Source organism: Apus apus, chromosome 3, assembly GCF_020740795.1.
Source record: "Apus apus isolate bApuApu2 chromosome 3, bApuApu2.pri.cur, whole genome shotgun sequence".
Classification (NCBI taxonomy): domain Eukaryota; kingdom Metazoa; phylum Chordata; class Aves; order Apodiformes; family Apodidae; genus Apus; species Apus apus.
This window is the reverse complement of record NC_067284.1, coordinates 42194411-42211766: the sequence shown is the minus strand read 5'-3', so window position 1 is coordinate 42211766 and position 17356 is coordinate 42194411. Positions and strand designations below refer to the sequence as shown.

The 17356-nt window shown below is 40.5% G+C and overlaps 1 protein-coding gene across 1 annotated transcript; it reads right to left on the bottom strand.

The window, feature by feature from the left end:
* Positions 1 to 5903: 5903 nt before the first annotated feature.
* On the bottom strand, positions 5904 to 17324 carry ZUP1 (zinc finger containing ubiquitin peptidase 1). Its single transcript, XM_051613408.1, has 9 exons — positions 17025 to 17324; positions 14609 to 14722; positions 13563 to 13672; positions 12658 to 12826; positions 9764 to 9952; positions 9282 to 9450; positions 8478 to 8629; positions 7917 to 8137; positions 5904 to 6736 (listed from the first exon to the last, which is right to left on the bottom strand). The coding sequence occupies exons 1-9, from the start codon at positions 17263 to 17265 to the stop codon at positions 6689 to 6691; spliced, it is 1413 nt and encodes a 470-aa protein (XP_051469368.1). The 5' UTR covers positions 17266 to 17324; the 3' UTR covers positions 5904 to 6688.
* Positions 17325 to 17356: the final 32 nt, after the last annotated feature.

Here is a 17356-nt window from a genome sequence, read left to right as displayed (position 1 = left end):
TGCTCTCTCTTACAGGATTTCTGTCACCTGCAGACTCTCCCCTGTCTTTCACTCCTGTAATTCACAACTGAATGTGTTTTACCTGTGTGCCTTGTATCCAAGTTCCCAAGTTCAGCAAAATGGGAGTGGGACAATTTTAAGTTGCAACAATTCTAAAACACCATGGAATGGATTTGTCTTTGGAAGATGAGATGTTTGGCAAATTTTGTTTGTGTATTCCCACTAATGCATCACAGCCGGATTACAGCAGAGATGTTTTAACAAGTGCTGTTAATTTGAGGGTAGATCTTTCTTTGAGAGAGGGTTTTGCCTGTGATACCTGTTAGTTTGCATTTTGTCCTCAGAATTCTCTAGCTAGAAACAGGGAAGAGCTGGTGAATTTTACACTGCAGAAAAATCACCAGGGTAAAACTGAAGTCTGAGAAGTTTTGGAAGGAGTTATAAGGATGGTGTCAAATTTCTTCATCAGAGCTGTAGATTTTCAACACTGCATCCCTCAGATCCTGCAAAGGTAGATGGGGGCTGGAGGAGTATACCGTTTGTCATGGTTTGACCCAGGAGCGGCAATTAAACCAGTGACAACAATGCTCTCAATCCACTCCCCCTCCCACCCAAGTAGGGAAGGAGAGAGAGAATGAGGGGGAGAGACTCTCTGGATTGAAAACTAAACTAGACAGCTTTAATTAAACACTAATGATAAAAGAATATATATCTAATTATATACAAATGTGTTCAGGAATGTGCAAACCCCTCTTGCCTCCCCCCAACCCCAGCAACTCCCATGGCATCTCCTGAGCTATGAACAGTCCCAAAAAGTTCTGGAGCTGCTGGAGAGAGCAGAGTTAAGAGGGTCAGGAGAGCTCGAGTCTGGGGGTCGATGGTGATGGATGGACAGAGTCCTCCCTGGACACCAGCCATGGACAGAAGAGAAGAGAAGAAGCAGCAGGAAGGAAGTTGTCTTCTGTGATCTCTGACCTTCCTCTGAGCTTACATAGATATATGGAATGGAATATCTCTGGCCAATTTTGCTGTCTGTCTAACTCAGCCTCCTATGGGGGGTTAATAGATCTCCCCATAGTGTCTTAGCTGGCAGAACAAAGACATGACCTTGGAGTCCCAGCTGTAACAAAAACATTCCAGTGTTTATTATCCAGTGCCTTACTCTTAAAAGAGAGCTTACTGAAGGAAAATGAAATCAGTAAAAGGAAAAGTGGCTTCCTCCTGGTTCAGACCAGGACACTTATTTAATTATTCTTCTGTTACAGATGGTTAATTTATTTTAACAAATCATATAATGGACCTCAGGTTGACACAGCCATAGGTATTACTTCAAATGTCCTCTTTTGTCTATGTATTATATCATATAGTAGACAGGGTCCAAAAGAGCAATCTTCAATCTTTGCTTTTGACTAAATTCAAAAAAGAAATTAGCAAATGAAGCTGCTCATGCATGTTTGATGAAAAATAATTAATTTAGACATGGAGATTAAGGCACAACAGACATCCCTATGTTTTCTGCTTACTTCTTGTAAAAGAACCTCCAACTCTGATTGTCAGTCATCTGAAACGATGACCTTCGAACATTTTGTTCTTAGAAGTAACAGTTGCCAGTAAAAAAGAGCAGGAAGGAATAAATTCCAGAGAGTCCTTAGATGTAGAGGCCATCAATGAATGTATCAGTTCATATAAATGTCTCTGATGGATCTGCAAGAACATGATTAACGTATTTGGCTTCTTCTCCTTAAACGTGAGAAGCAAATACCCTTTGCCTGTCTAACTCCCACTTCTTCGGAAGAAGGAAGTTTGCCTGTAAGTTCAAAATTTAGACTGTTTATTTCCTCCTACCTCTTTTCTCTCCTTTAGCATAAATGACATTTAAGTGACCATGTCACCTTCTATCACCCTCTTCCAATATTCTTCATAATGCCTAAAACAAATTCCTTCTTAATACCTACAAAACAAGATAATTTTCCTTCTTGAAAGCCCTTCTTTAGGTCACCCTATGCTATGACACCTGTAAATCACTTGCCAGCAGATGGACAGTCATTGTCTATCACAGTAATCCTGTTTCCTTATTTCCCTTTTCTCTGGGACAGGGCTGTGTCCATCTGCTGTTTGTTGTCTTATTTTTAGATTGTAAATGCATTAATCTTCTGTGTGTGCACTTGTTAGCACTCTGGACTTTGCCTAGGTATTTGGGCTTTTAGGCATTACTTCCGCATAAATTAATAATGTTTTTTGTAGTGAATCGATAAATGAAATGTTAATAGCAAATTTTAATAATACAATGTAAACTTTGGGACATTCTTCCTTCTATCACACCACAGGCAAAAAAATTGCATACATTCAACTATGAGGGCCACAGGTGAAAGCAACAATACAGAAGATACTGTTGAGATCTCCGAGAGAGGAATGAGCATTCAAATGAAGAAGTAAAATGCAGATGATGCCACAGTGTCAGTCACCCTGCTCCTGTGCTCAGAACAAAAGCAGGTGAAGAAATAAACCAAAAGAATGCTGATGGATAGACACACAGAGAGTTTTTCTAACAGCACCAACAAACAGCACGTTGTCAAACTGATCAGCCTTAATTATTTCTTGGAATTTCCAGGCAGTATTTCAAAATTGCATAAAGAAAAAAAGGGACCAGTCAAGCCAAGTGGGATCAGTCTTACCTAGGTTTCATGACAAAACCTATGTGTAGGTTACAACTTCTGTCATGAAGCTTTGTGGGATTTGACAGGTTTTCCTACATAATTTCAATAACCTCTTTTGATTTGAGGCAACAGTTTTTGTTGTACCCCTATCAACACTTTATTAAGTGCATCTCAGCTGCTTAAATGCTTTTGGCATATCTGGTTGTAAAAGCAGCTTATTGCTCCTTGTTGCTCAATATTTTCTGCATAAGAAAGAAATAATTCCTTTGCATACACTAACCTTTACCCGGATCCAACAATGAGACTGCTGTAACAAGTAGAGGATAAAAAAGAAATATAAATAATCTGTTAATGTGTACTGTGAACTCATGGCATGTGAATTTCATAACCCAGGTAGGGAAGTAACCAAGGTACTGCTGCCATAAACCTCATCCATATAACATTGCTTATATTTTAAAATTACAGGGAGACGGAAAGGAAAAGTCAGAAGGAAAAGGAGAGTTCTGGATATAAAGATTAGAGAGAAAGAATGGAGAAATAGTTACTGTTAGAGGAGGTTTTAATTTTAATATTTTTTTTATTTTGCTTTTGGATTTTTTACTGAGGTATATTAAAAAGTTATTTATTCAACTTAAAAAAAAAAAAATAGTAGGTAATTAGCACATCTCCAGGATTGTCAGTAATTGATGTGCTTCATGAAAAGCAAGAAACCTGATGGAGTAGTTGCATACCCATGTTGTTTTCCTTCTTCAAGGAAGAAAAATATTTGAAGAAGTCATATATAAGATAAATTGAATTTAAATAGACAAAAAACAATGAAACATTTTCCAAAAAAAATTTTGAATTTACAGAGTTTGACCTTGTTCCCAAGGACAAATGAACACATTTTCAAAATAATGATAAAACAGTTAAAATGAATCCAAGTGGCAATTTTCATTATAATCACCTGTAGCTTTTCTGTGAGTTAATTTACTCCATGTACAGAATAAACTTCTTCAGCACCTGATGTATAGTGGACTCAGGAGGCCTTTCAGTGATCACTTTGTGATCTGTCTTGCAGAGGCGTCACAGTTTAATGCCAGGCTAGCAATTAAACGAGTAACAAATGGCTGTTAACCCTCCTCCCTCCCCCTGTAGGGAAAGGAGGGGGAATAAGGGAGAGATACTCTCATGGGCTGGAAACAAAACTACACAGCTTTAATGAAACAGCAGTGATGAAAAGGAAAATAATAGAATATATACAAATACATACAAATATAGATGAAAGTACTATTGTGCCCCCCTTCCCATAATGCTCATGTCACCACTGAGGCAGCAGGGCAGGCCCTGGGAAAGTCCCAGGTTGACTCCTTTTGTCAGCAGCAGATAGGAGCTGGGTGCAGGAACACAGGGATACAGGAACACAGGGATTGGTGTAAAAGGCACACAAACAGGCAGAATCCTCCCAGGACACCAGCCACAGATAAGAGAAGAGCTTGACACTCCTGATCCCTCAAATTTATACCGAGTATGACACGTAGGGGAAGGGATACTTCATTTAGTTAATTTCAGTCACCTGTTCACTCCACTCCTCCTCACAGGAGGGTCACACATGTGACCCCTTTACTCTCATTTGGTTCCAGAGCATATGATGTTTTTCAGAACCAAGCATTGGGTCTGCACACCATACTCTCACGTAACCATTATAGTGTTATTGGTCCTAGGGGCAGACACTGACTGAAAAACACGCTGTTAATTTCAGCAACTGCGCTACTTAGAAGGGACTCAGCTGAAAAGTAAAATCACTATAAAGAAAATTGGTTCTATCCTGGCTCAAACCAGGACAATAGGTTCACAGACACTGCTTCTTTCAGAAAATAGTTTGCATCTGACTACGAGCAGCTAGGACCCCCAGCAATGCCAAGTCTCTGTGTTTCACTTCTGATGACAAAAGTGTACTACTACTTCCACTGCCTTGCCACTGGGGAAGGGAAAAGCAGATCAAAGTCCTTGGAATTTCAGGAACATGCCATCAGCTTCTTCATCCAAGGGGTTAACCAAATATTCAGGGTCTTGCGAATAGATCCAAACAGGATCCCGTTGTTTCTCTGAGGCAACTATTTGCAAAGACGATAAAAAGTTCAGCTTCTGTGAACCCAAAGGAGCCTCATGATAAGACGCCACATTCCGTGAGCAGTTAGTCAGCTTTGAGCCCAAATGCACTCATTCTCTCTGAGTAAATTTTTGGTAATCATTCAGGCTGCAAGTCCTGGGTCTCATTATTTTAACATTTTGTTACCCCAGTACTTTCTTTCTAGTGGTGCCCAACTAATAATTTGAAAGCTACTCTGTTACCCTGCTCCAGCTGCCATTCCCTGAAAAGGTGACTGTTTACTATACCATTATCACTTTGGTTGGTCAGACCTTTACATAGCATTTCTGAAGTCAAACTGAAACAAGAGAGACACCAGGAACTTTACCTTAATAAATGTGCAATTAGGCATTTGACACTCCAGAGTGCTTGTTAAAAAAACAAACAAACACCAAAACCACAAACAAACAAAAAGACCCATAACAAACTGAAACAAAACCCAAATATAATGAATATTTATTGGGATCTTGGCATAAGGTCATGCTTACATAAGGAATTCAATGTCTCAAATGGTTGGTGGCTGTCCATCTGGACACAGTGTCACACTGGTGAAGCATATTCTGGATCTGGAATTAGCCCCTGTCACAGGAGAGGTGAGGGAACAGTGCAGAAGAGACAGAAACGTACCTGTGAGAGGTTAAATGACAGCATGGCTGCAACACTTCACAGCAAGTGAAGAACAGGGCTAACCTGGCCATGGATGGTCCTCCAGGTCCCAGGAACTCTGTCCCTAGCCTCAGCCCCTCCAGAGTCCTAAATATTTAACCCTTCCACAGATTATAGGCCACTTCTACATACCAACTGAAATGAACACATTTTCATAATTATTACTTTTTTTTTTTTTACTTTCATGCACATTTCAGAAAGAATTATTGATTACAGGTTGTAATATCTTTACATGCTAATATGTGTCACTACTTTAAGAAGATACTAGTTCTTATTGCCAGAGCATGTTAAACATGAGAGAAACAGGTTAACAGTAAGACTCCTACACCTACATCAAGATGTCAACATGTAGGAGAGTCTGAATTAAAGGGAAGTACCTAAGCTCTACTTAGAGTAAATAGAAACTATAAAACATACACAGAAATGGAAATAAAAAGGTATGACAAATATGAAACAAAACACTTCTCAATGTTTTATTTATTTATTTATTCATGATACAAAAGGAAAACTTCCCAGTCAATGGTCTTGCAGAGTCCTTAGAGCACATGCACTCTACTTTGGACACCACTATCTTAGATCTGTACCTGTGAGGTCTAAGATAGGATCAGAGTTAGGATCAATGTTAACACTGACCCACCTCATAAGCACACATGTTTGTGTTTACAAGTGACAGCTGGACTAGCCAGCTAGCTAAAAAGAAGTTCAGTAGTAAACTAATCCCTGGTGGAACAGATTGTACCATGTAAAATCACTGATCTGTCTCTGGACTTTGCAAATAGTTGCAGGAGAATTTGCTGAGACGTAATAGGTATTTGTTGATCAAATTTGGTAAGAAATGGAGCACTGGCAACAGAGTCAGCATAAATACATTTACAGAGGCACTCCAGTAAAGTAGTTCCACAGGATCTCTATCCACTGCTCATTGACAGTTAACTATGGTGTAATAGTTTGTCACAGAATGGTGTTGCATTGTAATTTAACTAAGAAAACAGAAAATCTTCTAGTTAAGACAGTAACTGTAATACCTCAGAGTTGCAGATTCATCAGGAGGGCAGTATTGATTGAAGATCAAAAATACAGGTTTACTCTAGTGTTGTGCTTCTCCAGGGCCCCCAAACATTTATGGAGACACAGCTAAGTCAAGAAATTGTTGAGTTAGGGTCACAGTTCAGAAGTCTAATGATTTGCATCCAGCAGATTCCAAAAGAGGTAAGAAAGATAATAAAGGCATCCTTTAAGGAATCTTCTCTGATGTTAAGACCTGAGAAGCACGGCAGCAAGCCTAAAAAACAGTGGAGAGAAGGGAAATTGAATAGTTTAATGAACAAAAATACCACTTTAAAGAGAATTTTCCAAATTAGCAGTTTAGTAAGCTTAATGAGTATAAGGGGTTATATTTCATCTTGATTAAAGAAAAGCTTTCAAGACAAAATTCTAAATAATTTATATTTGTCAATATAAATCAAATATTTGAAAAAAGGGGAAAAAAAAAAGCCCAAACACAAACAAAGCACCCCACACAAATCCCATACAACACTTCCTTTTAGTGTGTCCTGAATTGTAAAGCTTTCACCAGCAGGAGGAAGAGAGCCTGGATGTGTTTCACTTTGTTTCTGGCATGTTCAGTGCCAGAAAACACTTAAGACAATACCTCATTTCAACATACAGCTGTTAAAGACATATGAGTGGGTGATTCAGTCACCAACTATTTCAGTTTAAAGAAATGCCTGTCTTGAAGCTTGAACATGCCCAATTAGTGGTGATAAGACACCACAAAATCACAATATGGTTCTTCAGAATTAATTTGTTAGTTTAGGAAAGAGGAAGCTTAAGAAACAGAATTTTTATCTGTCATTCACCTGAAAGCTTCCAAGGTCTTAAAAAATTACAGTATCCAAAGAGAAATAGCTCAAACATGCAGCTTTTTAATATATGAAGTTCTAAGGATTTTCAGAAAGCAGGATGCACTAGCTCTACTGTACAAGTTAAGGAGACATTGGATAGTTAGGCCTCATGATCTGTGTGCCTTGTTCTTCAACTATGACAGGCTGAGAGATACCATACAGCTTTACAAAATTGCAATAAAAACCTCTGAACATAACTTGGGTCTGTCAATGCTTTGTAAGTACCTTATATGCCCACAGTAAGTTAGGAGACAATATTGTAAGAAAATTAAAAGAAAAAAAGCTCAGTTTACATCCACAAACAGCTGCAACCTTTGTAAAAGAAGTTGTCATTTACATCAAGATGGCATGCATTTACATGTAACACTTCTTTAGTTTTGATATCTTGTTATTACTCAATTCACAGAGAACAAGCAGAAAGTAGCAGAGAAGAACGAGGAACATGAAGAGATAAATATTCACCATGCAGCCATATATTTATATGCATTTGAGTAGTACAGAAGAGATGCAGACTCTCTTAGACTTTCTTAGACAGAAACCATTTTCTGAAATACTTACAGCTTTCTCCTCCAATGAGAGTACACCATCTACAGCCACTATTTGGTACTGCTTTTCTTTTAAGCTACCCACGAACTTCCGAAGCAGTCTGATATTAGTACCATCACTGCTTTGTTTTAGCAGTTTCTGCATTTCTTGGGAAGGACAACCCGGGTCAAACAGTAGCAGACATAAGGTTTTATTCTTCTTCTCTTCTATTCCAACAACAGTGCGACTATGACCTAATTTCAAAATAGAGTTTCAGCATTTTAAAAACACACTAATTTATTTCCTTGTAGCATACTACTTACTTTCTGACCAAGGAGAACATCACTTTAAGTTTAGCAAGGTAGTTATAAGTAAAGAGCAGGTATCAAAAAGTTGAGATCCAAATCACATCCAGTTCTTCCATCCTATACAAATACTAACTGTAACACAGTTCTTACCAAGTAAAAAGAATAACAGGCAACAAAGCCATGCCTTCCATTAAATGCAGAAGGAATGTAAAATGCTGCTCTTAAGTTGCAGCACATATGAAGAAAGATAGAGAATAGTTTGAAACCAGCAGATTGTGATACTGACCTTGATGTTGCAAGTAGATGGGTGGTTTGGAAGTACACACTACCTTTGCACCACCTTCATTATCGGTAGAATAGTAACGCAAAACCCACTCAAATAAACGAGGGTGCGTACCCGTGGGGCCAGTTGGTTTGTGAAAGTCAATGATTTGACACCTACAGAACATTCAGAATGAAAGCAACAGTAATGTTTCAAAGGGGTTGTTTCTTAAAACAACTGTTTCACTTCTCAGTCTCTGCTTCCTGCACTGAGAATGTTTGGTAAACACAGCAATTCCAGGTGTCCAGCGGTCATGACCACTTATTTTTTAAAAAAAACAGAGTAAAGGACATATAATTACAAAGCACTGCAATATATACTGTCCAAAACTGGAAGATTTACATCATAATGAAGAAACGCTCTACTCTGTTGAGTCCAACAACAACTTATGAAGCCTGTCAAAATTAAAATGTTTGGTCTTTTTGCATAAAAACTTTCAGAATTATGCACTTGAATAGCTGAAATTCAGATTCTTCTTGAGAAGAAAATTCAGATAAATTAAGTTTTTAATCAGTCTTTGACTCTATGCATATATGACATATTCACCAAGTTTCAATGATCTAAGTAGTTGTTCAGTTTATGTGCCTGCATAAGTAGTTATGCAGCTTTATGCTGCACTAAATCAGATCTGTTTACAAGGTGGTTAGATTTAAAGCCACTAAGGTTTTAGTGGTTTAGTGACAATCATGCAGCTGGCAAGTCTGACCTTTAAAGGTACAGGACTTAAATCAATACTTAAAAATAACAACAAATAAAAGCAATATTTACTTTATCCTGAGGCTGGTTAGCAGTGAAAAAATTTCACAGGCTCCTATCCATGCTTTGGAACCACGTAATTTGTTGTTGAAGTGAGATGCTCCATGAGGATCGAAGCCTTCTTTCCAGGCATCTTCAATCATGGACTGAATCTTTGGTATATTAGGAATTAGTGTAGTATCTGGAAGAGAGAAGTTTTAAAGTTGTGGTTACAGTTATTGAAATATTCTATGAATTAAAAATATGGAGCTTCTTTTATGAGAGGCAGTTGATGTTACAACAACGCACCTAAAAAACTAAAGCTAAAACTTCAACGACATCATGCCTTGCCAGCATTCATCTTTCTTTTCATAGTAAGTTCCAGTGGTTTAGCCAGCATTTAATCAGTCCCATTGACCTAGTAATCCTTGCTGTGTAAATGAAAAGGCAAAACATCAATAAACAGGTTGTCATCTGAGGTACATGAAACAAATGGATAGCATTTTCTTGAATACCTTTTAAGCAGTCATTATACAAGCTGTTTTGCACCAGTGAGGAAAGGAGCATTTGGAAATTCCTGTAACCGCAGCCCCAGCCTCTGTCGCCCAAAGATGAGTGGAAGTGATCTACTCCTGAGGAAAGCCATACACGCCTCACGTCTTTGTTTTCGTTCTGATAGTACTTGCACAGTGCTTCAATGACTCCTGAAAGAAGATCAAATACAAAGTTTATCAATAACATCAACTACAAAATTCACCAGAAAAACATTATTTCCCCAGCTCGGAACAGATACAGTTTAAGATAATTTATTTTAAAACCTCTAGATGATCCAACATCACATCTAGAACCCAAATCCCCTAATCGGTGGACACAGCACCTATTCCATCTTGATGAAGTATGTACTAAAAGGCTTTCATAAGTCAAGCTGTGTCTTCACTGTTGCTACACAATGAATATTTAATATAAAACAGCCTGAACTACACTATAAACTGTGATATGGACAGGAACTACTACAGAATCTCAGAATCTTAGGGGTTGGAAGGGACCTCTGAAGATCGAGTCCAATCCCCCTGCCAGAGCAGGAACAAAAAAACCTAGGGTAAAAAGAAGGAGACTCCACAACCTCTCTGGGGAGCCTGTTTCAGTGCTCTGTAACCCTCACAGTAAAGAAGTTCTTCCTCATGCTGAGGTGGAACTCCCTATGCTTGAGTTTGAATCCATCGCCCCTCATCCTATCACAGGGCACATGTGAAAAGAGCTTGTCCCCGCCTTCTTGATGCCCAACCCTCAGGTATTTATAGACATTAGTTAGATCCCCCCTCAGACTTCTCCCCTCTAGACTGAAAAGCCCCAGGTCTCAGTCTTTCCTTGTAAGGTAGGTGTTCCAGTCCCTTAGTCATCCTTGTAGCCCTCTCTCAAGTAGATCTCTGTCCCTCTTCAACTGAAGAGCCCAGAACTGGACACAATACTCCAAGTGAGGTCTCACCAGGACTGAGTAGAGGGGAAGGAGAACCTCCCTCAATCTGCTGGACACAATTCTTTTAATGCACCCCAAGATGACACTGGCCTTCTTGGCCAGAAGGGCACACTGTTGTCCCATGGAGAACTTGTCTACCAGGACTGCAAGGTCGTTCTCTATGGAGCTACCCCCTAGCAGATCACCTCCTAACCTGTACTGGTGCTTTTTGTTGTTCCTTCCCAGGTGCAGGACTCTGCACTTGCTCTTGTTGAAACTCATTAGGTTCGTCTTTGCCCAGCTCTCCAGCCTGTCCAAATCTCTCTGAATGGCTTCACAGCCTTCCGGCAAATCAGGCAATTCTCCCAGCTTCATGTCATTAGCTAACTTGCGGAGAAGACACTCTGTCCTGTCATCAAGGTCATTGATAAAGATATTGAACAGGACTGGACCCAGCACTGATCCCTGAGGGACTGCACTAGTTACAGGTCTCCAGCTGGACTCTGCACCATTGACCATCACTTCTTTGGGCTCTATTGTGTTGCCAGTTCTTAATCCACCTCACTACCCATTCTTTTATCCCTCATATTTTGAGCTTGCTCACACGGATGTTATAGGAGACTGTTTCAAAAGCCTTGCTAAGGTCAAGCTAGACTACATCCACTGGTCTCCCTGCATCTATCCATTCAGTCACAACATCATAGAAGGCTATCAGATTAGCCAAGCATGATTTCCCCTTGGTAAATCCATGCTGACTACTCTTGATAACCTTCTTCTCTTCTATTACAATGAAACAGAAAAACTAATGCCACCAAAAAAGCATTCCCATGCCATGGCCACCTCCAGTACAACATCCCCTTAAGAACATGGAAATACTTATGCATACTATGTAATCTTTTTATTCCCCTCAAATTATTTTTCCTGGAGAAACTAAGACATGAAAATGAATGGCACAGAATTTGAGAATTACTGTAAACATTTCTTTAAATCTACTTGCAGGATATTCCAAATCCTCCTTTGTCGCATGGAAGAACATGCTTGGAAACACTCTCTCCAATTTTTGTATCTAAATTCTCAAAAGCCCATTTCTTGCCATGGTGTTCTGAAGACAATAATTCCACACCCATTACAGATTATTGTCTGAATTACTTTCTGAAGTCTAAATCATTACCAAGAATGAAAACTTTAAAAGTATTATTTCCACTCAATATATCTTATAGGAAAAAAAATTATGTTACCGTCAAGAACCAACTGGATATTTTGTAAGCTAGAACCACTAGCAATAAGCTAAAAGACCTGTGAACTGTGGTCTTGACAAGTAAAAACAAGGAAATCCTTTTGAAAGGGACACAGAAATCCATCAACACTGCAGTTTTGTACCAATTATAAAACACTTCAAAGAAGAGGTATCAAGTACATGTCTACTTCTTCCAGTCCTCTCTTGGATTTGTAATCAGATGAACATTGTCCTTACCCGGGATCAACTTACAACTAGCTACAACTAACTGAAACACAAGATAAAAATCTACTGTAAATTTTAACAGACACTAGATTAGGAACCAATGGGTACTAAGTAGCAAACAAGTATTCACTCAAGGAGAACCAGCTTGTAGTAAGATATTTGCATCTTTTGATACATAATGCATTTGGATCCTTAACTAGACAACTTGGTTCCAAGGTTGCATAGGAAAAAAGAAAACAAAAAAACCCAAACCAAAACAATAAAAAAGAAGGAAAAAAGTCTCTACATTAGGATAAAGATTAGATATAAACCTTTATTTTCCTTATTACTTTAGGACTAAACTGGTATGGACTGATCTAGAAAATAAGGATTAGAACTAGGATGCAACCAGTATTAAACATCCAATTACATGCTTTGCTAAATACAGGTTCGATCACTACACCCTAGGTCTAAACCATACAGTCTTAGTTGTATAATTTCAGCATTCTTACCTGAGGTCTTTGTTTTCCCATCATCTATACCAGAAGCCAAACATTCCATCATGTCTGCTTTTCTCTTGTGATACTCAAAAGGCTGCATCCTTCCTCTATCGACTTCCTTTTCCATATTCTTCAGGAATTGCTGCTTGTAGCCTCCAGAATTATCCAAGCCATACTGTCTCTGTTAGGGATAGAACGTGCATTATTTAAATCACATTTTTAAAACTCACTTTTAGTGATTTTGAGAAGCTGCATGCACAATCAGTAACTTCGAAAAATAGTGAACAGTGTGACATAAAAACATCAGATTTATGGTATTTCAGAGCTGAAGGCCAAGCTTCACTTCTGAATAGGATTGTGGAACTAGGAAAGCCACAGCTGGAAGAGCAGGCACATCCCTCTGCTCCCTCTTGGACAGACAGCTATTGGCACAGAGGCAGTCACTAGCCAGAAAGTAGCAAGTGGGAAATGGGGGGAAAAGGGGGAGAGTGAGGGAAGCAGGACCTGGCAGGGGAGTGGTCGCTGGAGCAAGTGATGGTGTCCAGGAAGAGGATAGCCAGGATGCTCATGGTCTCAAGCACTCTGCCAGGGAATATGCTCCAGGCAGCAGGTATGTCAGGGCCCTTGGGGATGGCAGCACGCCATGCACAGAGAGCATCCAGCCCCATCCTGAGTCAGTACCACTCAAATCAGTAAAGCCAAGTAGTTCAAGGCAGGTACAGCCAGGACCTGTGCCAGGATCAAGGCTGCTAAGGGCTTGTATTTGCCTGTAGCCCACCCCTGCACCACTACCTCAACACAGCCTGACTGCACAGGTCTGACACGGCATGGGCATTACAGGTCACCATAGTTTCAAGATACTCAGTTTCCAATGGCACAACTGTTCAAAATGTTACCACTTAGAAATATTACTCTACCTGCAGCTTTTTAAATTCTTCTCTCTCCCGCTTCTCTTCTTCTGATCTCTGACGTTTATCTTCTTCATTTTGGAGCCACTGAGCCAGTTCTAGATCTCTTATACTTCCACCTACCCAGGAATAAAATTCCAAAGAGAGAAGACTTGATAGGGAGGTTAACAACGCTGTGATGGATAATTTATTTATTTTTTAAAGGTTATTTTCTAAGCAGACATATACACACAACGGGGAATTAATTTTAGGAGATGCATTCCACATTATTTTGAGCTGCTAGCAACTAACACTAAAAAGGATTAACTGCATTCACTCTACCAAGACTCAGACTCTTGACTTGGACAAGGTTTATGCAGTTACTGGAGCAATTACTTGGCATGTACCTCTACTACTGAGAAAACAGCTTTTTGCAATGTTTCATTTCATTGTTAGTAAGAAGTCCAAGTTTCTTGAAAACCACACACTTACTAGCTTCTATGATCAGTCTCAGCAGTCTCACAACAAAGTGACAAAAGCAAATTTAGGATCAGAGAACTAGATAGAAAATCTTTAGGATTTTATTTGCCATGCTAATAATGAAAATTAATTTTGATTCCTTTATTGCTATGAATAATGAATCAGCATAAGCATTTAGAGAAAAGAATTGAGAAAAAAAATTACATTTTAATGAGCTATACAATTTTCAGCTTATCACACTGGAATGTGCCATGCTAAATTCCATGTATGTAAACCTTCTACAGAGCTAGAAAATAATATATAATATGGCTGTCTTTTCAACATTTCTTGCTCTAAGTTTTTGTTTTGGCTAACACACAGTGCATTTACTTCAGAAGCATGCACAGACAAATACTTGTTCTTGCATGTGTAATTAAAAAGAGCACTTAAGCAAGTGATAGGACTTGCTATTAGCTATGTTACCTTCATTATGTATGTGTCCAGCACTCTTTTTAAATCAGGAAATATTTACTTTACATTTTTTCAGAGATCCTACAGTGCAACATTCAAAGACTTGTAAATGCTTTCAAGTATCAAGCCTGAATCCTTTCACGTACCATCTGAAAAGCTTTGTTCCAAGTGTAAATCCACATGTTCTTCAAGAATCTGAATGTCTGTACAAGTAAGACTGCACATTGGACATTCATACAGCTGTTCAACATTATCTGTGTCTGAAAAACAAATGCAGTTTCTTGATTAACGCAATTCATGGCTTTTGTGAGAATCTCCCACCTAACTGATACACAGTCTAAGATAAATACACAGTAAAGAACTTTGTGTTGCCACTGAAATTCCCCAGTGAAAGGCAGCAAATTCTAAGCAGCTGTTGCTCTCTTAATAATTTAAGAATTTGTATCTAAATACTAGACAATTTTAAGACATATTTTCCTTATTTCTATGAATCAGGTTTTGCCCCATCACAATTTGCTATGCCAATATTTGTATTACAAATATTTAGTCTGAAATATCAAACTGTTAATGAAAAGACTTGTCTTGCTAACAGAAGAACACTTGCTTACAAAACTTAAATATTTGCATGATAACACAGTAGTTGGTAGGCAGAAAGAATAAAGTATAAATATTCTTTCTGCAGTTTCAGGATTATTGAAGAGTACCATATACAAACGGTAAAGTTCAAAAGGACTTCTGGAGACCATCTCGTCCTCAAAACAGGGTCAAATTAAACAGATCAAGTTACACAGGGCCTTTTCAAGTCAGTTTTCAAATAACTCCAAGGATAGATGCTCCACAAGCTCCCCAGACAACTTACTCCAGTGTTTGACCATTCTCACAGTAAAGAAAGTGTTGTTGATTTAAATGGCATTTGTTGTATTTTACCTTGCACCTGCGTGTTGTCTTGTCACTGGGCACCAGAGAAGAACCTGAATCCACCTTTACTGCCTCCTACTGAAGTCCTAGATTCTACATGCACCTTCCCAGGTTCACAAAACACAGGAATCAATACACTGTTTTAGCTGTTTCTGGAAAGGATTTGCCCAAGCTAAATGTTCATGAGTGGCTGGAGGGAAACTTGCAGGTGTAATAATCTAAATTCAACAGCAACATTTTGCCTAACACTGCAAACATGTGGTTTCCTGAAACATTCTATGTATGTAAAAAACCTAAACACCCTTAATGTAACTAATTTCAAAACAGAAATTGACATGCAGGCAAGTAAGTTATCTATTCAAGCTCTGCATTATTTGCACTCATAGAAGTAAGATATGATTCAATGCTAAGATCTTTTTTGTTGTGTTTTTTTAAAAGAGAAACATATTTTTAACCAAGGACTGTGCAGTGTGCTTGATTATACTGCCAAATGCTGCATCCTAACCATCACTTGTTTTTCTTGTCAGTATACAAAGCTTGTTACATCAAGAACACTAGTCTTCTAAGAGCACTACCCACTAAAAGACATGCTATGAGTTTCTTAAACAGCTACCAACTACTTTGGATGGTTAATCAGTATAAAATTCTGACCATGTTTAAAATAAAGTACAGTACCTATTTTATAAATATAAAATAATTACCTATTTTCCTTACTCCACATTTAACGCCCAGATCACCCCTGTGGTCTCCAAATCAATGTTTAGTACTTCAGAATACATCAGTGCGGGATCTTTCCTAAGTCCCTATTGAAAAATTCAAACTTCCTTTCTCTAATGAGCACTGCAACTACTCTGCAGGATCCTGTCAAATGTGAGACTTTGAGAGGAGAAGTGAAACCTTTGCAACCCAATCTATGTCAAACAGCTAAAAAACACTTCCCTGTCTTCTACTCCACTCTCATGAGACTTCACCTAGAGTACTGCCTTCAGTTCTGGGGCCCTTTCTTATGTTCCCAACACGAGAAGGACATGGCACACAGCTGGAGCAAGTCCAGAGGAGGCTCACAAAGATGATCAGAGGGCTGGAGCTCCTCTCCCATGGGAGACAGGCTGAGACATTTGGGGTTGTTCAGCCTGGAGAAGGGAAGGCTCCAGGGCAACCTTACAGATGGCCTTACAGTACACTGACCCTGCCCATGCAGGAGGTTTGAAACTAGATTATTTTAAGGTGCCTTCCAACCCAAACCAGTCTATCCCACAAATCCTTTATGATGTACTGAATACTGATGGTGTGTTTGGGGCACGCTAAACATCGAAGGATCGTCTGTATTACTGCTTTTCGATCTGCCCTAGAGCAAGTTTTTCAGGATGTCCCCACCGGGCTCGCTCACGGTCCTTTCCCATGTTAGTCGCCTCCACCCTCTTCCCTCACCGCCCTGTGACCGATCCCAGCGCCCTGCGGCCGCCCCCGGCGGGACGCGGCGCTCGGGCAGCACCCCCCGCACGGCGCAGCCCTCCCGGGCGCCCTGCTCCCGGCACACCGGCCGAGACCCGCGGGCCGCCTCTCCGCTCCCCGCCCGGCGGCCACGGCCCGCCCCAGCCGCCGCGGGCCCGCCACGCGGCAGCCCCTCCCGCCGCCGCTCACCTGCGCCCGGGGCGCCCAGCAGCTGCCCGTGCCGCGCCCGGACGTGCTCCTCCAGCTCCCGCCCTGCCGCCTCCCCACAGAAAGGGCACCCGGGCATTCCCTCCGCCAGCGCGGGGCGGCGGGCGCCCGGCGGCTGCGGGGGAGCCAGCTCGACGTGCCGGCAGCGCCCGCCGCAGCCCGGGGCAGCGAGGGCGCCGCAGAGCGGGCAGCGGGGCTGGCGGCCCGGGGGAGCGCCCCGCATCTGCCGCCGCCGGCTCCGGGGGCAGCGCCCGCCCGCACCGCCCCGCGGCCCCCGCCCGCGCTGCCGGGAAACGAAAGCGGCGGCGTCCCGC